General features: G+C 57.8%; 8 protein-coding genes across 8 annotated transcripts; 6 read left to right on the forward strand and 2 right to left on the reverse strand.

Moving 5' to 3' along the window:
* Nucleotides 1-475: 475 nt before the first annotated feature.
* Nucleotides 476-8218, forward strand: SCHCODRAFT_02618594 (uncharacterized protein). The gene is made up of 13 exons (XM_050344887.1): nt 476-513; nt 576-709; nt 766-848; nt 901-919; nt 970-1614; nt 1673-1918; nt 1968-3067; nt 3121-3971; nt 4021-4167; nt 4220-4323; nt 4373-7388; nt 7439-7851; nt 7904-8218. The coding sequence occupies exons 2-13, from the start codon at nt 670-672 to the stop codon at nt 7927-7929; spliced, it is 6690 nt and encodes a 2229-aa protein (XP_050201081.1). The 5' UTR covers nt 476-513; nt 576-669; the 3' UTR covers nt 7930-8218.
* Nucleotides 8219-8303: 85 nt separating this feature from the next.
* On the forward strand, nt 8304-9900 carry SCHCODRAFT_02496605 (uncharacterized protein; the record flags this gene model as incomplete). Its single annotated transcript, XM_003032650.1, has 7 exons — nt 8304-8369; nt 8452-8650; nt 8744-8846; nt 8939-9040; nt 9138-9341; nt 9495-9667; nt 9788-9900. The coding sequence occupies 7 exons, from the start codon at nt 8304-8306 to the stop codon at nt 9898-9900; spliced, it is 960 nt and encodes a 319-aa protein (XP_003032696.1).
* A 757-nt stretch (nt 9901-10657) lies between these two features.
* On the forward strand, nt 10658-12286 carry SCHCODRAFT_054219 (acid protease; the record flags this gene model as incomplete). The annotated part of the gene is made up of 5 exons (XM_003032651.1): nt 10658-10884; nt 10935-11030; nt 11081-11757; nt 11811-11980; nt 12035-12286. The coding sequence occupies 5 exons, from the start codon at nt 10658-10660 to the stop codon at nt 12284-12286; spliced, it is 1422 nt and encodes a 473-aa protein (XP_003032697.1).
* Nucleotides 12170-13034, forward strand: SCHCODRAFT_02223741 (uncharacterized protein). Its single transcript, XM_050342110.1, has 2 exons — nt 12170-12301; nt 12438-13034. Exon 2 carries the CDS (start codon nt 12440-12442, stop codon nt 12986-12988), a length of 549 nt encoding a protein of 182 aa, XP_050201082.1. The 5' UTR covers nt 12170-12301; nt 12438-12439; the 3' UTR covers nt 12989-13034.
* Nucleotides 13035-13412: 378 nt separating this feature from the next.
* Nucleotides 13413-15549, forward strand: SCHCODRAFT_02618603 (uncharacterized protein). Its single transcript, XM_050344888.1, has 6 exons — nt 13413-14223; nt 14283-14415; nt 14471-14626; nt 14675-14882; nt 14996-15182; nt 15295-15549. The coding sequence occupies exons 1-6, from the start codon at nt 13540-13542 to the stop codon at nt 15388-15390; spliced, it is 1464 nt and encodes a 487-aa protein (XP_050201083.1). The 5' UTR covers nt 13413-13539; the 3' UTR covers nt 15391-15549.
* On the reverse strand, nt 15172-16859 carry SCHCODRAFT_02535733 (PHP domain-like protein). The gene is made up of 5 exons (XM_003033241.2): nt 16695-16859; nt 16471-16643; nt 16004-16419; nt 15864-15943; nt 15172-15809 (listed from the first exon to the last, which is right to left on the reverse strand). Exons 1-5 carry the CDS (start codon nt 16831-16833, stop codon nt 15514-15516), a joined length of 1104 nt encoding a protein of 367 aa, XP_003033287.1. The 5' UTR covers nt 16834-16859; the 3' UTR covers nt 15172-15513.
* A 112-nt stretch (nt 16860-16971) lies between these two features.
* Nucleotides 16972-19438, forward strand: SCHCODRAFT_02223785 (uncharacterized protein). The gene is made up of 9 exons (XM_050342111.1): nt 16972-17184; nt 17237-17306; nt 17363-17865; nt 17940-18107; nt 18173-18359; nt 18425-18455; nt 18512-18665; nt 18775-19029; nt 19087-19438. The coding sequence occupies exons 1-9, from the start codon at nt 16984-16986 to the stop codon at nt 19201-19203; spliced, it is 1686 nt and encodes a 561-aa protein (XP_050201084.1). The 5' UTR covers nt 16972-16983; the 3' UTR covers nt 19204-19438.
* Nucleotides 19439-21846, reverse strand: SCHCODRAFT_02727382 (uncharacterized protein; the record flags this gene model as incomplete). Its single annotated transcript, XM_003033242.3, has 12 exons — nt 19439-19819; nt 19870-20187; nt 20237-20302; nt 20355-20426; nt 20476-20541; nt 20594-20665; nt 20719-20869; nt 20931-21160; nt 21217-21282; nt 21333-21478; nt 21531-21648; nt 21701-21846. The coding sequence occupies 12 exons, from the start codon at nt 21844-21846 to the stop codon at nt 19750-19752; spliced, it is 1521 nt and encodes a 506-aa protein (XP_003033288.1). The 3' UTR covers nt 19439-19749.
* Nucleotides 21847-21919: the final 73 nt, after the last annotated feature.

The raw sequence follows: 21919 nt of genomic DNA on the forward strand, positions 1-21919 counted from the left end.
GACCAGAGACAACTACTGAACTCATTGAAAAACATTTGCAGATGATGAACTAGGGGCTCATTCGGTCGCATGAATTAGACGAAACTCAGGAAATATCAGGGTGTTCAGGTTGAACCTGCCATTGGGACATCACGCATTGAAAGTTATGCAAGCCTGCGCGTCTTTACAGTCTCGCATAACCCTCTCTGACGCCGTCAATTCGTCCTCCAGACTCTTTTGTCAGTCCCGAGGCCTTGCGGGCAGATGCACGAGCTCTATCGATACACGCTCAAAAGGCGTGGTGGGGGAAGCACCCGAGAGTACCGTGGGAGAGTAAAGTTGAACTTTCGGCATTTGCCGGAGGACATCAATTCGGAAGCCCGCCCTTGGCTGACGATATCCGGTGGGGAGCGCGGGGCCAGCATCGGATCGGGGAACGTTGTAGTCGTAGAGACGTCTGAATAAATTGCTCACTCTCTTGGGGCGAGTTAGCTGTCGTAAAGGGATCAAAGCGGACCCGATCGACGCGGCAGGGTACGGATGGGGATACCATTCTTTGGGGGAGGGGAATGCGTGCAGCTTATATTCAACCCCAGGAATCCCAATCGCTATTCTCCTTATCCCTTCATCTTCGACGTCGCGCTCGACGTCCCCGGGACCGCTCTCACTAGAAGCGGCTGAAGGCACACAATGTCGGCGTACGATCACTCCAGGGTTCAGCAGTTCATAGGCGCGTCCCCCGGCCCTCGTGTCGCGTGTTCTGTAGCTGACAGGACGCGTTTTCAGGAGGCAACTCCATTGACAAGGCCGGCGCAGGCAGCGTCGCGGACTTTGTCAAGTCTCATGGCGGCCATACGGTCATAACGAAGGTGCGTAAGCGCGTCCCTCCCGCGATCGTAGCGCGCTAATGAGCTCCTGCAGGTCCTCATCGCGAACAATGGTCTGCATCGTCTTCGGATGATTTTCCTTCCACATCTCACACTCCCCCAGGTATTGCCGCGGTCAAGGAGATTCGATCTGTGCGCCAATGGTGCTACGAGACCTTCGGCCGCGAGCGCGAGATCGAGTTCACGGTCATGGCTACACCAGAGGACCTGAAGATCAACGCAGAGTACATTCGCATGGCCGACAACTACATCGAGGTCCCCGGAGGCACCAACAACAATAACTATGCGAACGTCGATCTCATCGTTGACATTGCTGAGCGTGCTGGCGTCCACGCCGTCTGGGCAGGCTGGGGCCACGCGTCGGAAAACCCTCGCCTCCCGGAAAGCCTCGCGGCCAGCAAGAACAAGATCGTCTTCATAGGTCCTCCGGGCTCTGCCATGCGTAGCTTGGGCGACAAGATTTCCAGTACCATCGTCGCTCAGCACGCGCAGGTCCCCACCATGCCATGGTCCGGCAGCGGCATAGCCGACACGGAGATGTCCGCCGGCGGCTTCGTCACTGTCCCCGACAAAGCGTACAAGGACGCGTGCGTGACGAACGTCGAGGAGGGCCTGCAGAGGGCGGAGCAGATCGGCTACCCCGTCATGATTAAGGCTAGCGAGGGCGGCGGCGGCAAGGGTATTCGCAAGGTCGAGCACCCGGACGCGTTCAAGAATGCGTTCCACGCCGTCGCCGGCGAGATCCCTGGTGCGAGCTTTGTCCGCGCCGTGCACTGTTGCAGCTTTCCAACCTCCGTTCCCCTTAGGGTCACCCATCTTCATCATGAAGCTCGCGGGGCAGGCGCGCCACCTCGAGGTGCAGCTGCTGGCAGACCAATACGGTAACGCGATTTCGCTATTTGGGCGTGATTGCTCCGTGCAGCGGCGTCACCAGAAGATCATTGAGGAGGCGCCTGTCACGATTGCGAAGGAGGAAACCTTCGAGCAAATGGAGCGCGCTGCGGTGCGTCTCGCGAAGCTCGTTGGATATGTCAGCGCTGGGACGGTCGAGTGTGAGTGGACAACCCTTTACAGCGCTTCTTTGGCTCACCGCTCCCGCAGACCTCTACAGCCCATCGGAAGACTACTTCTACTTCCTCGAGTTGAACCCGCGTCTGCAGGTCGAGCACCCGACAACCGAGATGGTGTCAGGCGTGAACCTCCCTGCAGCGCAGCTCCAGGTGGCCATGGGAATCCCCCTTCACCGCATTCGCGACATTCGCCAGCTCTATGGCGTCGCACCAACCGCGGCCTCCGAGATAGACTTCGACATGATCAACCCTGACTCGACCGCCACGCAGCGCAAGCCGCGTCCCAAGGGCCACGTCGTCGCCGTCCGCATCACCGCCGAGAACCCTGACGCAGGCTTCAAGCCCTCGTCTGGGTCCCTGCAGGAACTCAACTTCCGCTCGAGCACGAACGTCTGGGGCTACTTCTCCGTCAGCACCGCGGGCGGTCTGCACGAGTTCGCGGACTCGCAGTTCGGGCACATCTTCGCGTACGGCGAGGACCGCGAGGAGAGTCGGAAGAACATGATCGTCGCGCTCAAGGAGATCAGCATCCGCGGTGACTTCCGCACCACCGTCGAGTATCAGGTCAAGCTTCTCGAGCTCGACGCGTTCAAGAACAACACGATCACGACCGGTTGGCTCGACTCGCTCATCAGCAGCAAGCTGACCGCCGAGCGCCCCGACCCGACGCTCGCTGTCATCTGCGGCGCTGTCACCAAGGCGCATCTCGCGTCCGAGGCGTGCTGGACGGAGTACAAGCGCGTGCTAGAGAAGGGCCAGGTCCCCGCGAAGGACACGCTCAAGACGGTGTTCAGCATCGACTTCATCTACGAGAACGTGCGATACTCGTTCACCGTCACGCGCTCTTCCCGAAATGCATGGACGCTCTACCTCAATGGTGGCCGGACGATGGTTGGTGCGCGCCCGCTGGCGGATGGCGGCTTGCTAGTAGCGCTTGACGCTCGCAGTCACTCGGTGTACTGGCGCGAGGAGGTTGGCGCGCTGCGTCTGATGGTCGACGCGAAGACGTGCTTGATCGAGCAGGAGAACGACCCGACGCAGCTTCGCAGCCCGAGTCCGGGTAAGCTCATCCGGTACTTCGTCGACAGTGGCGACCATATCGGTGCGGGCCAACCGTACGCGGAGATTGAGGTACGTTTCTGCTCTTTCGTCTGCAAGTTTGCCTTTACTCACAACCTCGACAGGTCATGAAGATGTACATGCCTCTCGTCGCGTCAGAAGACGGTGTCGTCCAGCTCATCAAGCAGCCCGGTGTCAGCCTTGAGCCCGGCGACATTCTCGGTATACTCACCCTGGACGACCCCGCCCGCGTCAAGCACGCCAAACCCTTCGAGGGCCTGCTCCCCGCCACTGGCCCTCCGGGCGTCATCGGCAACAAGCCCTACCAGCGCTTCCTCCGCTGCATCGGCATCCTGAACGACATCCTTGATGGCTTCGACAACCAGGCCATCATGGCGTCGACGCTCAAGGACCTCATCGATGTCCTGCACGATCCTGACCTCCCCTTCTCGGAGATGAGCGCGATCTTGTCTTCTCTCTCAGGCCGTATCCCGGCAAAGCTCGAGGACAGCATCCGTGCGACGCTTGAGGCGGCGAAGGCGAAGAACGATGGGCACGAATTCCCCTCTGCGCGCCTCAAGAAGCTCGTCGAGCACTACGCGCAGGACAGCGTGCTCCCGCAAGACCGTGCGATGTTCCGCGCGTCGCTCGCGGGCATCTACGACGTCCTCGACCGCTTCGCAGGTGGCCTGAAGGGGCACGAGCTGGAGACGATTGCGGGCCTGCTCAGCCGCTACGTCGACACCGAGAAGCTGTTCGGTGGCAGCATCGAGGCGCGCATTCTTGCCTTGCGCGAGAAGTACAAGGACGACCTTGACCAGGTTGCGTCGCTCGCGCTCAGCCACATCAAGGCGCAGAGCAAGGGCAAACTTGTGCTGGCGCTGCTCGACTACGTCAAGACGAGCGGGCTGAACATCTCGACCGCGGACAACCACTTGTACGAGGCGTGCCAGAATCTGGCTGCTTTGGAGGCGAAGTGAGTAGCTGTCGTTGAGGTTCTGGACCAGCAACTGATCTCTTGATAGGTCGTCAACCGCTGTGTCGTTGAAGGCGCGCGAGGTCCTCATCATGGGCCAGATGCCTTCGTACGAGGAGCGTCATAGTCAGATGGAGAGCATCCTCAAGCATGCAGTCACCAATCAGTTCTACGGCGAGCAGGAGACGGCATCAAGGTTCGCTTCTGCATTTACTTCACGCGCACGGCCACTAAGCCCATCATCGCAGAACGCCATCGGCCGAGGTGTTGAAGGAGCTTAGCGATTCGAGGTATACCGTTTACGATGTGTTGCCGGCGTTCTTCAATCACAAGGACCCGATGGTGACGTTGGGTTAGTGGAGTATCCCTTTCGATGATATCCGACACTAATCTGCATATAGCTGCTCTCGAGGTCTACGTGCGTCGCGCCTACCGCGCGTACACGTTGTTGTCCATCGACTACGAGGAGGGCGACAACCTCGACGATGGCGACAACCCCAATGTCCTTACGTGGCGCTTCAACATCGGGCAGTCGCACTCCCCGCCCTCGACGCCGAGACTCACCGAAAGCCGTCGTACCGCATCCGTTAGCGACTTGTCGTACCTCGTGAACCGTCATCAGTCGCAGCCCGTCCGCACCGGTGCCATCGCATCGTTCCCCAACCTCCCCACACTGAAGCGCGGGTTCAAGCATGTCGCCTCGCTGCTGCCCGTCTTCGACACCGAGGAGTACCGCGAGCGCTACGGCAAGGTGCAGCCCCCCAACGTCTTGAACTTGGCCCTGCGCATCTTTGAGCGGGAAGACGATATGCCGGAGGATGAGTGGGCTACGCAAATCGCCGAATTCGTGAACGCCAACAAGGACGAGCTGGACTACCGTGGCGTGCGTCGCGTCTCCGTGCTCATCTGCCGTAAGGGCCAGTACCCTGTGTACTTCACCATGCGCGACATCGATGGCGTGTGGAAGGAGGAGCAGGCTATCCGCAACATTGAGCCCGCTCTCGCCTTCCAGCTAGAGCTCAGGCGGCTGTCCAACTACAACCTCAAGCCGTGGTTCGTCGAGGCAAAGCAGATCCACATCTACCACGCCGTCGCCCGCGAGAACCAGCTCGACCAGCGCTTCTTCGTGCGTGCGCTCGTCCGCCCTGGCCGCCTGCGCGGCAGCATGAGCACCGCAGAGTATCTCATCTCAGAGACGGATCGCCTTGTCACGAGCATTCTCGACGCGCTCGAGGTTGTCAGCGCTCAGCACCGCGCCGCTGACTGCAACCATATCTTCATTAACTTCGTCTACAACCTCGCGGTCACGTACGACGACGTGTTGGAGGCCGTCGCTGGCTTCATCGAGCGTCACGGCAAGCGTCTGTGGCGCCTGCATGTCACAGGTTCCGAGATCCGCATCGCGCTCGAGGACGATGAGGGCAACATCACCCCCATCCGCTGTGTCATTGAGAACGTCGCCGGCTTCGTCGTCAACTTCCACGGCTACCAGGAGATCACGACGGACAAGGGCACGACCATCTTGAAGTCCATCGGCGAGAAGGGCCCGCTTCACTTGCAGCCTGTGCACCAAGCGTACCCGACGAAGGAGTCCTTGCAGCCGAAGCGTTACCAGGCTCACCTCATCGGCACCACATACGTGTACGACTTCCCGCAGCTCTTCGCCAAAGCCTTGAACAACGTCTGGCTCGAGGCCCGCAAGGTCGACCCTTCGCTTACTATCCCCAAGAATGTACTCGAGTCGCGCGAGCTCGTGCTTGATGAGCATGACCAGATTGCCGAGGTCGACCGCGCGCCGGGAAACAACACCTTCGGCATGGTCGGCTGGGTGTACACGTTGAGGACGCCAGAGTATCCGAGCGGACGGAGGGTGGTCGTCATCGCCAACGACATCACGTACAAGATTGGCTCCTTCGGCCCCGTCGAGGACCAGTTCTTCTACCAGGTCAGCCAGTACGCCCGCGACCAAGGCCTCCCGCGCATCTACCTATCTGCAAACTCTGGCGCGCGTATCGGTCTTGCCGAGGAGATCTTCCCTCTGTTCTCGGTTGCCTGGAACGACGACGCGCACCCGGAGAAGGGTATCGACTACCTCTACCTCACGCGCGAGAACTTCTTGAAGGTGCAGGAGAAGAGCCCTGGGGCTGTTCGTACCATCGAGGTGCAGGCCGGTGATCAGCGCCGTCACAAGATCACGGACATCATCGGTCTGCAAGACGGTATCGGTGTAGAGTCTCTGCGCGGCTCCGGTCTCATTGCAGGCGAGACTTCGCGCGCTTACGATGATATCTTCACCATCACCCTCGTCACTGGTCGCTCAGTCGGTATCGGTGCTTACCTTGTCCGCCTTGGCGAGCGTGCCGTTCAGGTCGAGGGCCAGCCTATCATCCTCACCGGTGCCCAGGCACTCAACAAGGTCCTTGGCCGTGAGGTCTACACGTCGAACTTGCAGCTCGGCGGCACGCAGATCATGTTCAAGAACGGCGTGTCGCACTTGACGGCGAGCAGCGACCTGCAGGCCGCGCAGCACATCATGCAGTGGTTGTCTTACATCCCCGAGTTCAAGCTGGCGCCTCTCCCGATTCGTGTCAACGGCGACACATGGGACCGCGACATCTCGTACACGCCGCCGAAGGGCCCCTACGACCCGCGCTGGTTCATCGAGGGCAAGCGCGACGAGAGCACCGAGGAGTGGCTTCCAGGCATCTTCGACCGCGGCTCCTTCCAAGAGACCCTCAGTGGCTGGGCGCAGACTGTCGTCGTCGGCCGCGCTCGCCTTGGCGGTATCCCCATGGGTGTCATCGCCGTTGAGACGCGCACGATGGAGCGCATCGTCCCCGCCGACCCCGCTAACCCGTCATCCTTCGAGCAGCGCATCATGGAGGCCGGCCAGGTTTGGTACCCCAACTCCGCCTACAAGACCGCGCAGGCCATCTTCGATTTCAACCGCGAGGGTCTCCCGCTCATCATCTTCGCCAACTGGCGTGGCTTCTCCGGTGGCCAGCAGGACATGTACGACGAGATCCTCAAGCAGGGCTCCAAGATTGTCGACGGCCTCTCCGCGTACAAGCAGCCCGTGTTCGTGTACATCGTGCCGAACGGCGAGTTGCGCGGTGGCGCTTGGGTCGTGCTGGACCCGTCGATCAACTCGGAGCAGATGGAGATGTACGCGGACGTCGACGCGCGCGCTGGTATCCTCGAGCCCGAGGGTATCATCGAAATCAAGATGCGCCGTGACAAGATCCTCTCCCTGATGGAGCGTCTCGACCCGACATACGCGGCATTGAAGAAGGACAGCAAGGACCCGTCGAAGAGCCCCGAGGAGCAAGCCGCTGCCGCTTCGCAGCTCGAGGCGCGCGAGTCTGATCTTGCACCGACCTACAAGCAGCTCGCTCTCTTGTACGCCGATCTTCATGAGTATGTCGTTTCTCCGCATCCTCTCTGTTAGCGTACTAAGTTTCACCCAGTCGCACCGGTCGCATGGAGGCAAAGGGTTGCGCAAAGCCCACACAATGGAAGAATGCCCGCCGCCACTTCTACTGGGCAACCCGCGCCCGCGTCGCTCGCTCTGCCGCCCTCGCCCAACTCGCCGAAGCCAGCCCGGGCTCCTCCTTCGAGTACCGCTCCGGCCTCCTCGACACCCTCGCCGGCATCGACGCCACCACGCCACACCGCACCGCCGCCGAGAAGCTCGAGGCGCTCGACATCAGCGGCACGCTCGTCAAGCTGCAGGCCGACCACCTCATGCGCCGGCTCGTGCAGCTCACGCGCGAGGACCGGAAGGCGTCGCTCGACAGCATGATGCGCCTCGCGGACAACCTCTCGGACGACGAGCGCCAGTCACTGATCGATGCGCTGCAGGGCGCGGGCCGCTCGCCTGGTTCGTCGGTTTCGCCTTGAGGGTTTGTGCGTTACGCTGACGCTCGACGCAGGGCCTCCCTCGTACACCGCCCCCTAAAATGCACGGACGACGTCCGTTTCTTTTGTATCCTTTGCATACTCATATCAATCTGTTGTCTTGTATCACCATCTCATACATATAGAATATCTGGTTCGCATACAGTACGCATTGTTTTCCTTCCCTTGCTAGAAATGACACTAATGGTAGTATACGAATCGCTACGTACTTACGCTCAATGACATGGCGATATTCCTCTGATAATTTTCTGAGCGAGAAGTATGGCCAGCAGCCTCTTTTAGATAGCTCACTGCCAATTGAAGATGCCATCACCCCAAGTTGAACCGTGGGACATTCATCACGTGCACTCGGCGCGCCTTGTCACTCCAGATATTGTTACTGTCACGCCGCTGCACATCTGTCCTTCCACCACCATGATCCAACTTGGCCCCATTCAGCTCACAGACGACTCCGAAAGAATTACCGATGCCGATGAAGAGGTACAAAACCAACCTGGCAAGCAGGTTTCGTAACCTTGTGTAAAGCCTACCAAATCCAAACGTGCACCTTCCCCTTGGCTAGATTTTCCTCCTCTATACGGCTTTGCAAGCGCATCCGATCCCTGAAGAAGCGCATAGAGGACTGGGCTTCTTGGACTCGCACCATGATACGATTGAGGTGGTGATAGAGCTTGACGAGGATCCTCCGAGGGCTTTGACTAGCACCGTGGGCTCGCCATATTCATCAGGTCCTAGCACTCCAGCTGCAGAGGAACCTCCCAGTCATAAGGCACCCCTGGAGCGCCCGCCGAACTCGAAAACGCACTCCGGCGGGAGGCATAGGTCGACTAGACACGTACATACTCGCAAAGCAGCCAAGCCGTCGGGCCCGCAATCTGTGCAGGTCGAGCTGTACCAGGATAAGACGAGGCTGCACACAACGAAGGGGGATACGGGGAGCGTGTTGTGGAGGGCGAGGTAAGCATCTGCATCTGGTATCCAGTGTTTTGTTGAACACTATGTGTTCACGCCTTTTTTCCCTCGCACATTGTGCTGACCAGAAGGGACAGCATAGACTTCGCCCGGATAGTCCTGCGGCAGTATCACCATCGAAATTCAGACTCCTTCTTCGAGAGGGACTCTTTGTCTAATTTATGTGTTCTGGAGCTTGGGTGAGCTGAGTTTCATCCTTTTGTGGCACATCGGTAGATGAAAGTCACCTAACTATTCATCGCATGTCTTTCACGTCTACTAAACGTTACCCACCAGCGCCGGCACCGGCCTCCTCCCAGTCCTTCTAGCGCCTCTCGTCAAGCACTACACAGCGACCGATATCGCTGGCCTCACGCACCTCATATCGAAGAATGTCCACCTCAACTCTGCCGACCACGACTTGGGCAACGTCGCAGTGGAAGCGCTGGATTGGGAGCAGCTGCATGCGACGCCGCTGCCAAGGAGGAGGAAGGCGTTTCCGTATAATTGCGATAGGGATTCGAAGGAGGACGGCTTGCGAGATGATGCTCACCACGCGCGGCATGGGCATGATCACGCACGACACGGGACTCAGGACACGCGCAACGCGCACAACGATTCACGGGACGGGACGGCAGACGCCCAAGACGGAAGCGACGACGCACCGGACCTCATCCTCGCCGTCGACTGCATTTACCACCCATCACTCGTCGGCCCGCTCGTCTCCACGATTAATCACTTCGCAAAGCCGGACAAGTCGACCGTGGTCGTGGTCAGCGAGCTGAGAGCGGAGGACGTGCTGCGTGGGTTCCTCGAGGCGTGGCTGGGTTCGAACATCGATGAATCAGAGGATGCGGGCGACTCGAAGGATGGCAGGGCCGGTACGAGGAATGACTGGGCTGATTCGAAGGATAGCGGTTCCAGCCCTCGTCCCGAATGGGGGGAAGATGGCGCGCGATGGGAAGTCTGGCATGCAGGCGATGGTACGGATGGACCGGGCCTACTAGGCGTGCCCTACGTGACGTGGGTAGGACGGAAGATATCCGCACCGAAGGTGTAGACTCGGACTCTGCGAGGCAATTAGGCGCGCACTGCAAAGTAGTCAGGTGCGTTTTCTGTGACTGCGTTTTCCTACGTTGTCTGACTTCATCTCAGACAGCGGGCTATGTTCATGGTTGATAAACGTCCTCGCGGATAATATACCAGCCAAGGCGCCGTCCTCGCTTGCATCTACTCGACATCAGTAAACACGTTTGTGTCCTGCCAAGGCAGAGAAGACGAGCGGCCGGGCGCCTCGGTGCCTCAGACTGATGTTTGGGTGCCTCGGGCGCGCCGGAATGCGTTGACGCGGGCGATGCGAAGGATGCAGTGCGTCGAGCAGTGGCTATAGACAGACATCGGACTCCGCAGCCGCAGCTGTAGCGATGCGCCGGCTGCGCTGCCTGCGCTCGAGTCTGCTGGTCCGGTAGTTCGGCCTCGTGATGCAAGGAACGGTTTTTGTTGTTTATTCTGCGCTGCTCGTTGCCGCGCTCGACGACTTGCAGAGGGTGTGAGGTGGGTGTGAGCGAGCCGAACGGAGGCTTCGGTGATTGCGATGACGAAATGATCTGCGCGCTGATCCGGTGCGCGGGCCAAGCGACCACGTGACAAGCCGCCGAGGAGGAGGGCGGGCCTTGGAGGGAGCGCTCCTTGTCCGCAGCCACATCATTACACATCTCGTTCGCATCGCTGGGCGAGGCTTATAAAGTCGCACATCACACTCTACACTGTCCTTCCCTCTCACAGACTACCCCACACCTTAATTACGCCCTGCTGTTATGCTCTCCCCGCTGCCCGTCTCGCTCCTCTTCCTGCTCTCCGTCCATGCTTTCGTCATTCCAAAGTCAGACGCGCAGGCGGTTGGCGCGCACATGCCGCTAAAGCGGCGCAACATGAAGGCCAGGTCCTTCGAAGAGATGGGCCAGTGGGCCCGCGCACAGCGAGAACACCTCTCCATGAAGTATGCTGGTCGTGATTCCAGGAAACGGAGTACGGGGACGAATTTGTGCGTGGCCTCGCAGGGCGTCGCTCCAGCCATCTAACCACCATCGACAGAATCGTCAACCAGAACGCAGACTCCAGCTACTATGGCTCCCTCGCCATTGGCACGCCCCCCGTCTCCTTCGATGTTATTCTTGACACCGGATCTGCGTACGTCGCCACGCACAGCTATTCTTACCACTGTCTCACAATAAGCGCAGCGATCTGTGGGTAGCCGACTCCAACTGCATAACGGGATGCGACAACGTTGCGACGTTTGATACGTCCTCATCGTCATCGTTCAACAACAAGTCGACGTCCTTCGACATCACCTATGGCAGCGGTCAAGCCGCCGGCTCCCTTGGTTCAGATACGGTGCAGATGGCGGGCTTCTCCGTCTCTGACCAAGTCTTCGGTGTGTGCGACCAGGTGTCGAGCGGGCTGCTCACTGCGCCTGTCTCTGGTCTGCTCGGTCTTGCGTTCCAATCCATAGCATCATCAAAGGCGACGCCATTCTGGGAAGCACTCGTTTCTGGCGGCGCATGGGATGACCCTGTCATGGCCTTCCACCTGACGCGCTTCTCAAACGACTCGCAAGTGCAGTCCCTTGAGTACGGCGGTTCCTTCACCATGGGTTTTACGAACTCGAGTCTGTACACTGGAGATATCGAGTACACGGACGTTGTCGGCAGCACACAGACGTACTGGCTCGTCGAGATGACCGGCCTGAAGTCGCAGAACAACGATGTCTCGCTGCCTTCCGGCTCTGAGTCTTACGCTGCCATCGACACCGGCACGACCCTCATTGGCGGTCCCTCCGAGTACGTCGCGAAGATCTACGAGAACATTGATGGCGCCAGCGCTGGGTCTGGCGACTATGAGGGCTACTACACGTTCCGTGAGTATTCATTTGAGGCGCATATATGCAGGTTTCTTATTGTTTTTCGATAGCTTGTGACACGGAGGTCAACACTGCGCTCACGTTCGGTGGTCAGGACTGGTCTATCAGCCCCGACGACTTCATCGCTGGTCAGATCAGCCGCACGGAGTGCCTTGGTGCATTCTTCGACCTCGATACCGGCAGCTCTGCCCCCTCGTGGATCGTCGGTGACAGCTTCCTGGTACGTGCTTCATCCTTCATGCCCTTCGTTCAACATCGCTAACTCTCCCCTCAGAAAAACGTGTACTCGGTCTTCCGCTACAACCCCGCCTCGGTCGGCTTTGCCAAGCTTTCCGACACGGCGCTCGCATACAATGGGAACGACGACACGTCCGTGCCCAGTGCGACGATTGGCTCCGTGGCGGCGCAGGTCTCGGCGACGTCGCTCGGCGGGCAGTCGGACAAGAACGACGGTGTGGTTGCGAAGCCGGCGGGTGTGGTCGCGGCGCTGGCGGTGGGCGCGGTGGCGCTGTTGGCGAGCTGCTAAGCTCGGCAGGATAAGGCAAGCCCGTCAGGTGAAGGCGACGGCGTCCGTCGTTTGCGGCCTGATGCCAAGGGTGCTTGTGCGCTCTTGTCGTTAGGTGCTGTTGGCGTACGTCGTCTTCTGGGCTTTCGCCTTGTCATTGACGATCGCCAAGTCATGCGCGAGGAAGCTCTTCTTGCTCCCCAACCATCCACCCCTCCCGTCAACCTGCGACTCCCACTCCTCCACCCACACAATTTGGAAGTCTCGTGTCCCCGATCCCACAAGTGTACATCTATTCCCCGTTCTTCCGCACCTAGCTGTCATCCCCCGTTCTCCCCACCTGGCATTTATCCCCCGTTCTCCTACACCCACACCCAGAAACACACACGACCATCTTCCTTCGTCGACTTGTATTTTGCATCTGCGCGGATACCAGCATATATAATGAGCAGTGGCTGCGGACCTATTGGACGATCGCGGCGTGCTTTCCGTGCGCTCGGCGTACTTCCTAGCTATCGGATGTCCCTGCGTACGTGCTGGGCACACTTGCGTAGCTACCGTGGGCGCCTATGTATCTACCGTGGGCACCTGCGTACTATCGGGTCTCCTCGCGTCCCTCGTCACGTATCGGATGTTCGCTGCGGACCTTTTGGACGAACGCTGCGGACGATTAATATTGTATTTATAGCCGTTAAAGCTACGATTCTTCTGCGACGTTTGTAGATAGATAGACGACTATATTATACCTTGCCCAAGGCACGTATATCATGCTTCACCCAGGGCACGTACCTCATACTCTGCCCGGGGCACGTATTTTATACCTCTTTCAGGCACGCGAAGTGAGGAAACATGGGCATGATCGACCCGTGGTTGTGGAACGTCGAACTCGCCGAGTGAAGGTGGGAAGGGTCGGGCGCCGGTGAGCTTGGCAGAAGGCCTTGGGTCAGCCTTGAGCTAGCAAGAGGATGGGTGGAACTTAAGGGTATCAGAAGCCTGAGAGCTGACTACACTGTGCGCGCTGCAGGGGGTAAGTCCGGAGGAAAGTACACGCCACGGTATGTTTGCTTGCATCCATTTGGCCGAGTAGGTCCAAATGATGGACTGATCGATCGAGGTCACGTTTCAAAGTTGAACTTCAAACCACCGGTCACATCTTTATCTCGAGTTGAATACAGGTCTCTCCTGCGGCCCATCTCAGGTCTCTCCTGCAGCCCAAAATCCCCGAACTCACTTGTTCTATCTGTCGGCACGAGTACACCTGCGTACTTGCAGCGATGTTCTTCTACGTGACCCTCTTGAGGCCTCCACCCGCCTCCTGCTCACTTCCCTCTACGTCGACCGGGCCATCAACATCCAACGGAAAATCCCAGCACAAAGCAAGGGCTTCCGACAAGGTATCCAAGTCGAAGAACGCTGATAAATCTGGTAAATCAAGAGGCGCTGGAAAAGCTGGACCCACACCTGGCATCGTGAACATATGTCCCGAAATCTCTAATGACCTGCGCTATGAAAATCTCAACGAACCTGCTGGACGTGATATCTACTACTCCTGGATCAAATGCGGCAACTTTGGCAACCCTCTCGCTCAGCCTGCTACATGGCCCGCAAAGCTCACCACCTACCGCGCGGAAACATCGTCTCGATACAAAGAGCTCCCCGTCCCCGTCCCTCGCGAGGCCAAGCACGGCGATCGTTGGCGGCTAGCGCTGTGGTGCGAGCCCGCGGGTCAGTCCAAGGCGCGGCCGCCCTCCGCGCCGAAGGTCGTTATCGAGCTCTGCAGCCCCTCGCTCGGTGCGTGGCCGCTGCCCGTAATGAGCGAGCCGGTGGTGTTCGATGGGGTGCCGACGGAGAAGCAGGTGCTGGTGAGCAGGGTCTATAGCTTGGGGAGGGTGGATAGGAGGGAGGCAGAAGATGTATTGTTGATGATCACCGAGAGGACGGGGTATAATCTGGCCACGGTGGGTGCGAGGGTGACTCAAATGACTGAAGGTGGATGGCTGACCAGATGTGGGCACAGAAAGTCTGGGATAGCGGCATTGGGCTGAGCTCGTGGATCTGCGCATTGGTTGAGTTACATCCAGACTCTGAGCTCGAGACGCAAATGCGTCACATATTGCTCAGTCCGGGAAAGAGGCGAATCGTTGAGCTTGGTGAGCATATAACTTTTGTGTCTGACAAACATACCTGACGAGGTACACGTTTTAGGCGCCGGCACAGGGATCCTGTCCTTCACATTGGCTGCCTTAAGACAAGCCTTTCGCAGTAAAAGATTGCAAGAAACGCTCGCCGCCGAAGGCAGCGAAGGCGTCGATACCACAGAGCGCGAAGAGGACGACGACGAGATTTTCGTCACAGACCTTGGTAAGGGCTCGCTCAGATCTATCTCAACTTCCGCTAAACAATAGGCAGAATCCGCACTTGACTTGCTGGACCACAACCTGCGACAGAACATCCACCTATATGAGGCACATCCAACAATACCCATCGAGTCGGAAGCTACACCCGATGACGAACAACCGAGGTCACCATCAGCGGGCCTTCAAGCTCTCGAGCTCGATTGGGACAAGCCCAAATTACCAGACGCTATAGCTCGCGGCGGCGCGCTCGATCTCGTTATGTACGTTGGGTGTTTCTGCTCGCGACCTCCCTTCACCCCTTCTGGTTCTCTCTCAGCCCTGATCCTTCCGGAATGACTGTTTTGCACAAATTCATGCTAATCTTCACGTTCAGGATGGCCGACGTCACTTACAACACCGACTCCTTCCCCGAGCTTGTCAGCACCATGAAAAGCTTGATAGCCCTCAGCCCCGCGTCGATACCACCGCCCATGTTCTTGCTGGGCTACAAGCAGCGGCACCCGGACGAACGGGTGCTGTGGGAGATGGCCAACAAGCAGGCGGGGGTGCATTTCGTCAAGGTGCGTGTGTGGCTTGTCAGAGGTCTTGTTCTTCCGTCATCTTCGCTCCCTCAATTGCGCGCATAGTCCCGGAGCAAAGTCCGTGAAATACTGACAATTCGTTGTGTTGCAGGTCGCCGAGCGATGCGGCTACGCACGCCCTGCGGAAGATATTACGGGACGCGGCGAGGGGCCCGTCGAGATTTGGATTGGGACGGTGCAGAGGTAGGATTGGGCATGAATCGTCGCGCACGAGAACGCAGCGATCTGCACTAGACAAGCACACAGCACGGGAGAATGTGAGCGCGAAGATATCGGCTGTACACTAGACATATAAACGCGAGCGCGTCAACTACTGAGGCGTCTGCGGCTTCTGCTTCCTCCGCTTCTTCTTCCGTTTCTCGTCGACGGAGCCGGGCTGAGGCGCGGCGCCGTCTTCGCCGTCCTCGCGAGGGCGCTTCCCGTGGGAGGCCGGTGTTGAGGGAGTTGCTGCGCCTGCTGGCGCTGCTGGGGTTGCTTCTGGTGGCGTGTCTTGCTGCACCGCTGATGCAGGCTCTTGAGCATTTGCACCTGAGGTTGGTGGTGCCGACTGGTTCGGAATGACCACCTTCGGTTCGGACAATACGGCGCGGTAGGTTTTCCGTGTTTCTGAAGGCTGTCTCAGAATCTTCGGTGCTCTTTGAAACAGTATTGACGACTTACGTGCTCGTATGAGCAAGGATTTGGGTATCAAGGTGGATGTATCGTGGGCGATGTTTTGAGGGAGACCGACGATATTGAACCTAGCCGAATGTCGCTTCGCTCAGTCCAAGGCTTGCGGCGGATACAAAGAGAATACCCACAGATTCGCTACGTCTCGTGGCGCACGGATATCCGGGTCGCTACACGCGCCGCTTGAGACCAGAATCCCCTTCCCCTTCGTCACTCGCGCAAGCTCGCGCGCCGCAGACCACCAATTCTTCTTTGCGTTCTGCCCGTCCTCTGCAGCACCCGCGTCTACCATCATCTCGTCGTTCCGTCCGCCAAGAGCACCTACGTAGGTAAGCTCGAACACGGCACCATTCTTGAGTGCCGTGCGCACAGGCGTGTGCTTCATGTAGAATGGCACGCGGGGGAGTGTAGAGGGGACGGTGATGATGTGCGCGGTGAGGGGCGAGGGTTGGCTATGTGTCAGGCAGGCGAGGTTGAAGGTGGATAGGGTGGTGGGGACGAGGCCGAGGATGTCGTAGGTGTTGAGGAAGGATTGGTTATTGCCGGTCTGGTCGATGAACTTAGAGGAAACGACGCGGCTCGAGGTACTGTTACGCACCAATCCAAAGCCCTTTTCACTGTCCGAGTCCAAGATGATGTTCAACCTCTTCAGATAGAGGATCCCGGGCCGGGGCCGTAACTGGGGGATGAGGACATCGAGGATATTGGCGTTGACCTTGGGGTCTATCTTCTTGTGCACTGTCTGAGTAAAGGCAAGTGCAGTATATCCTACTTCGACTGCGAGTCAGCACAGATCCGGTAGTGAGGGGAACAAGTTCTGACAGTGCACAAGCAGCTCGATGCGCGCCTCGATCGCGTTGATTTCTGGCCCGCTGAAGGTGATGGGGCCCTGCTTGCCCTTCCCTTTCTTCGTAACAGAGGACGCTGGCGCGGGTACGGGAACGTTCAGGTCGAAGTACATGTTCAGGTCGTTCGCATCAGTGGGAGTACTGAACAAGGTGAACTCGCGTTAAGCGCCCGTCGTCGATCAGCTTGTAGGCGTGGGACAATTGGCGGCAACGACCGAACGACGGTGACTGGCGTTCGCCATCACGGTTGACTTTCGACCACGATGTCTGCGAGGGCATTCACGGAATGCTTCGATCTGCTTCTCCTCGCTCTGTCCTTTTTGGAGACAGACCCTCTGGCGCTAGCCAGCTGTGCTCTCGTGAATTCTACTTTCCATCAAGCGGCCTCACGCCTGCTCTATAATCGCGTTGTTCATGCGCCGCGAGTCATGGATCTGCGGCCCTCGCCTTGGGGGAGAATACTTGTAAACTCGACCAGCTCAGAAACGTAGCTGTAATGCTGAGACACTTTGGTAGCCACCGGCGCAGATCCTCAGCGCCATGACGCCTCGCTATGCTGACCTTGTGCATTCCCTCGAAATCGGACGTAAGCAAGCCTTGATTCTACAAACTCTTGTTCTGTAATCACACGAGAAATAACAGGGTTCCTTCCAAAGAAGGCACATGGCATTCGCAAGCAGCTCGAAGAGTGTTTTGCCGCCTTCAGGAATTTACAGCATGTTGCTCTGATCCCGATCGTCGCCCGCGAGGATGTCTTTTGGAACGTTATACCGCTCTTACCAAAACTGCAATACCTTAAGCGCCTGGAGATAAATCGTCTGAGCCACTCAGTAGTGGAGTTGGCGGTACCGGAGGCGTCGACGAGCAGCACATATCCCGCGCCCCTGCCTATGCCACAAAGGTATGCAATGGCTATCCTGATGGAGGAGGGCGAGGAAGAAGAGGAGGGAGTGGTGGGGACAGACCATTCCAAGGCGGAGTCTGTGCCTGCTGAACCCGCTCCCGAAGCTCAAGTCACCCAAGAAGCGTCTGCGCTTCATCATCTCGAAGCACTCACCATACACGCGCCGTCGCGCGCAGTTCTAGATGCGCTCCCGGCGTGGTTGTCCAAATTGTCAGGAACTCTGCGCGAGCTGCATTTGTTGGTGAGCCAAACTTTATCTATGCATCTCCAGTCGCATCTTTGGGTCGGATTGCTTGCTCATCGTCTGTTATTCAGGGCGACTGTGGCTCCATTACGCCAGGCGTGTTGACCAGCCTCTCAAAAAGTCTACGAGACGTCACCGCGTTCAGCCTCGGCCTATCCTACTCCTTGACGGATGCGGCTATCTTCGACGCCCTGGCCACGTTTCCTGATCTGGCAGACGTGCACCTCGCATACTACCTTGTGAGCTCGTGTCCTACTTCCTTTGCCCCAGGAGAGCACGTAACTGAGCTCCGAGCGTGTTCTAGCAACTCAACTCCCCTGCGCACTTTCCTCGACTCGCTAATCTACGCAAATTCGCCGTCGACCACCCTCGTTTTGAAACTGCTGACGCTGCTCGCCGCTTTTCCACCTGGGTGCGCAAGGCAATTCGCGGAACTTCGAGAATGGAGATCCTGCGTCTGAGTTGCAGTAAAGAACACGATGAACCACTTCGTAAGGCCAAAGTTCCACTTCCGATACTACTGCCTAAGGGCAAACTGACGACGGTCGATATATAGTGGCTGCATGCGACAATCACTCGGTGGACGGGTGAGTTATCCTTGCGCCGTCAATGGTTTGCGCGAGTATACTGAGCGCATCGATAGGCTGGCCTCACACGTCTCCGCGAAGCACGCTCACTCGCTGCGCATCCTGGATTTCGGTGCGGCGACGCACGTGAGCAAGCAAATGGTCGAGCAGATATGCAAGTCCTGCACGCGTCTGGAGGAGTTACGATTATGCCTGAGTAAGGACAGCCTTGTAAGTACATTCTTTCTCACTCAAACAGAACCACTGCCGCCCCAAACTACCGAGTCCTCCGTGTCAGCATTCCCGCTTCATTGCTAATTGCTCACCATGCTCACCCCAGGACGTCGTCCGAACCTACGTAGCCAGCCTCCCCTACCTCCACACCACCGCATTCCAAATCAAGAACTCAGTCATTCTCACCCTATACAACATAGAGCACACTAGGACGCCCGAGTTCTTATGCGCCAAGTATCTCCGGCCTCCGAGAGGATCGCCCGAGTCCCTGAAGACGTCGCTGGTTATGCCAGAGGCAATACTCTACGAGGGGCGGCGCGGGCGCTTGCGCTGGATCTCGGTCAATGATATCTTCTGGGAGGTGAGCGAATGGACAGCTGCGATTGGCGCCACGGCTCTGACCTTACTACGATGACAGTCCCTGTGGAGAGTCGATAATGACGGCGAAATGAGATACTTTGTGGCGGGGCCCCGGAAGCTAGCAAGTAAAGAAGTGCCTCAGTGGCGTGTCATCGGAGAGAGCGAAGGTGGTTGAAGTTGCTTGATAGCCGTCGAGCGGATGGCGACAATCCGATTGGCAGTAGTGCGTGCAGATACAAGCGAGTTATACAGAAGTAAAGGGCACTTTGTACAACAGGCGAACCACTACCAGGACCAACAGTGTGACGACAGTATATAACAGGGAGTCCGACAGGAAAGCGATCAGTGTTGGGGGTTCGTAAGGTCGTTAAAGGCGTAGCTAGTGCGTAAAGGTCGTGCGGGGTCGTGAAGAAGAAATGCGGCGAAGAGAGCCGCGCATAGGATAAGTTAGGAAGGGTAGGCATAGGTGGAGAAAGACAGACAGATATGTAATACAGTAAGGGGAAAGAGGAAAAGAGAATATATAAGGAGAAAGGGGTCACGAGAAGAGAGAGGAGGAGATCACACAGAAGGCCGAGAAAAAGAAACAAAAGACTCGGTGCAGGTTAGCTGCAGCTCGAAAGGACGAGTGAACGCGGCGTGCGATCATGATGAACATGACCTCGGGACGATAGACGGCTTGCACCAAGGGTGCAGCGCGATGTACGGCAAAACAGGCCGTTCAACGCCGGCCACCCCCGTGCTTGCTGGAGTGCTCGTGGGACGAGGACTGACGAGGAGGCTGCATCGGCCTAAGATAGAAGTTAGCGAGAGTCAGGAAGAAAGTTGCGAAACCACGCACCCCGAGTAGGGCGCTTGAGGAGGCGCAGGGTGATGGCCAGAAGAAGGGGGCTGCCCAGGTCCAGGAGGATGGTACGCACCACCGGGCGGGTAATAAGAGCCGCCAGGCTGTGCGTGGTAGGCACCGCCAGAAGGAGCAAGGTAGGCACTTCCACCAGCCGATGGGCCAGCCGCAGGGGGAGCGCCGCCTCGAGCAGAGTAACCGCCTCCCGACGCAGGATAGTTAGTACCAGACGAATAGCCGACGCTTCCTACCGGATACGTGCTGCCGGTGGGCCCGGAAGGGTACTGAGCAGGAGGCGCCAGTGTCTCCCTACCGCTGACGACATGCTCAGCGTTAAACTGCGTCCTATGTTATATGTACTCACCGAGTCTTGCGACCACCGTGCGTGCCGCGAGGGTCGCCGTGATGCTGCACAGGTGCTCCTGGCGCGCTACGCCCATCGTGAGTACGCAACGGTGCGCGGCAATGGTCACAACGCTTACTTGAGGAACGCAGGCGTGCGCTCACGTTGCCACTGAGAAGTGTTCAACTCAGAAGTTGACCTCGACGCAGACCTATGTAGCCATGAGATCGGTACCCGATAAAGCGGTGGAGAGGATGCACATCGATTCTTTCTTGGCGTGCGTGTAGTTGGTGTAGGGCCCCGACGCTGGTGTCCTAGTGATATCGCTAGGCAAATACGCATCAGCGCAATAGGGCGCGTGAGCAGCATAGTACTGACGCTGAGGATATGCTGTAAATCCCGGCTTCCTTGTAGCGGCGATCGCCGGCAGAGTCGATAGATCGCGCAGAACTGTTGTGTGTAGCCTCAGTGGATATGTCAAACGAGACACATGGATCACGTACTGCCCGGAGTGCGAATTGTCGCTCGTCTCAGGCGGACGTCCCCCGAACACCCTGTCGATGAGTTCATATCCGGTAACAAACCTGATCATATAGATCGAGCTCACTCGGTCGAGGTCCGCTCGTGGCGGGGTTGATGTGAGGACCTGGACGACTTGTGGGCAGTTATGTCATGCCAGGTTGATGAAAATCACCTTGAATCCCTGTGAGATCACATGAGCAATTGACAGAGACGATGAAGAATAATGCGTACGACGATCCGTACGAGGAGGTCTTGCTCATCATACTGTGCTCCTCGGAAGTACGCGCGCGCCCATACGCATCGGAACCGCTGTGATGTACAGCGCTCCTGCTTGCGCCACTTTCTCCGAATGCAGCAGTGTCGGTATGCCGATGCCCTTTGGTAAAGCCACCAACTGATGCGGCCGAGGCCCCCGCGGACGGCCTATGAAGATTTGAGCAACTTCGCGCACATATATCTTCTAGCGACCAATCTCGTACATGTCGGTTGTATGAGTGGAAGCTGATCTTGACTTCATCTTTGGTGCCAGTTCTTGCGGCTGCAACCTAGAAGCGTGTGTAAGACCAAGGAATGCGGTGGCCAAGCTCTGACTCACTCCACTGGGACAGGCGGCCTTCTCCTCAGAGAGACATGTTTGTCGTAGGTTTCATACATCTTGGTGACGGCGGCCTGCAATTGAGCTACACGCGCCTCCTCCTTCCGCGCCGCCTCCTCCCGCTTTCTCGCCTCCTCCGAGGCCGTCTGCCAGTATGTAAGAAAAGACGGACTCTAGCAATTACTGTAATTCACGTACCAGAAATTGGTCCTTCGTTTCTCCCAACTCGGCAACCGCGGTATTAACATTTCTCATATGGTCCAAGGGGTGCCGCCATGAACTCTCTTGCGACAGCGCTATCAGAATGCGCTCGTGCCTTCGATTTGCTCAGAAACATCCCAAATCTGCCACCTGAAGGATAGACTTACTCGATCACTTGGGCCTGAAAGTCCATCTTCACTCGCTCATCCGGCTCCTGCTCAAGCTGGGAGCGAAGTCGATCCAGAATGACACCTGCTTTTTTGAGCTTATCCTTGGGTGTTGCTGGAAGCAAGTTGGAGAATATGCCCGACATCTCGAAAACAGGATCAAGCAAAGGTGAGAGGTGCTGCTGCGCCGACTATAGGCTGGGGCTTTTTATAAGTCGC

Source organism: Schizophyllum commune (assembly GCF_000143185.2).
Source record: "Schizophyllum commune H4-8 unplaced genomic scaffold SCHCOscaffold_4, whole genome shotgun sequence".
Taxonomy (NCBI): domain Eukaryota; kingdom Fungi; phylum Basidiomycota; class Agaricomycetes; order Agaricales; family Schizophyllaceae; genus Schizophyllum; species Schizophyllum commune.

Excerpts from the sequence above, each read along its gene's own strand:
- SCHCODRAFT_02223785 (XM_050342111.1), top strand. The coding sequence starts at position 16,984 with ATGTCTGCGAGGGCATTCACGGAATGCTTCGATCTGCTTCTCCTCGCT. Across the intron at positions 17,307-17,362 it reads GCATTCCCTCGAAATCGGAC|GGTTCCTTCCAAAGAAGGCA; the intron begins GTAAGCAAGCCT and ends GAGAAATAACAG. Across the intron at positions 19,030-19,086 it reads TCAATGATATCTTCTGGGAG|TCCCTGTGGAGAGTCGATAA; the intron begins GTGAGCGAATGG and ends CTACGATGACAG.
- SCHCODRAFT_02535733 (XM_003033241.2), bottom strand. The coding sequence starts at position 16,833 with ATGTACTTCGACCTGAACGTTCCCGTACCCGCGCCAGCGTCCTCTGTT. Across the intron at positions 16,644-16,694 it reads CATCGAGCTGCTTGTGCACT|TAGGATATACTGCACTTGCC; the intron begins GTCAGAACTTGT and ends TCGCAGTCGAAG. Across the intron at positions 15,944-16,003 it reads CCACGAGACGTAGCGAATCT|GTTCAATATCGTCGGTCTCC; the intron begins GTGGGTATTCTC and ends ACATTCGGCTAG.
- SCHCODRAFT_02618594 (XM_050344887.1), top strand. The coding sequence starts at position 670 with ATGTCGGCGTACGATCACTCCAGGGTTCAGCAGTTCATAG. Across the intron at positions 1,615-1,672 it reads CGTCGCCGGCGAGATCCCTG|GGTCACCCATCTTCATCATG; the intron begins GTGCGAGCTTTG and ends CGTTCCCCTTAG. Across the intron at positions 3,972-4,020 it reads CTGGCTGCTTTGGAGGCGAA|GTCGTCAACCGCTGTGTCGT; the intron begins GTGAGTAGCTGT and ends ATCTCTTGATAG.
- SCHCODRAFT_02618603 (XM_050344888.1), top strand. The coding sequence starts at position 13,540 with ATGTTCTTCTACGTGACCCTCTTGAGGCCTCCACCCGCCTCCTGCTCA. Across the intron at positions 14,224-14,282 it reads CGGGGTATAATCTGGCCACG|AAAGTCTGGGATAGCGGCAT; the intron begins GTGGGTGCGAGG and ends ATGTGGGCACAG. Across the intron at positions 14,416-14,470 it reads GAGGCGAATCGTTGAGCTTG|GCGCCGGCACAGGGATCCTG; the intron begins GTGAGCATATAA and ends TACACGTTTTAG.
- SCHCODRAFT_02223741 (XM_050342110.1), top strand. The coding sequence starts at position 12,440 with ATGCGCGAGGAAGCTCTTCTTGCTCCCCAACCATCCACCCCTCCCGTC.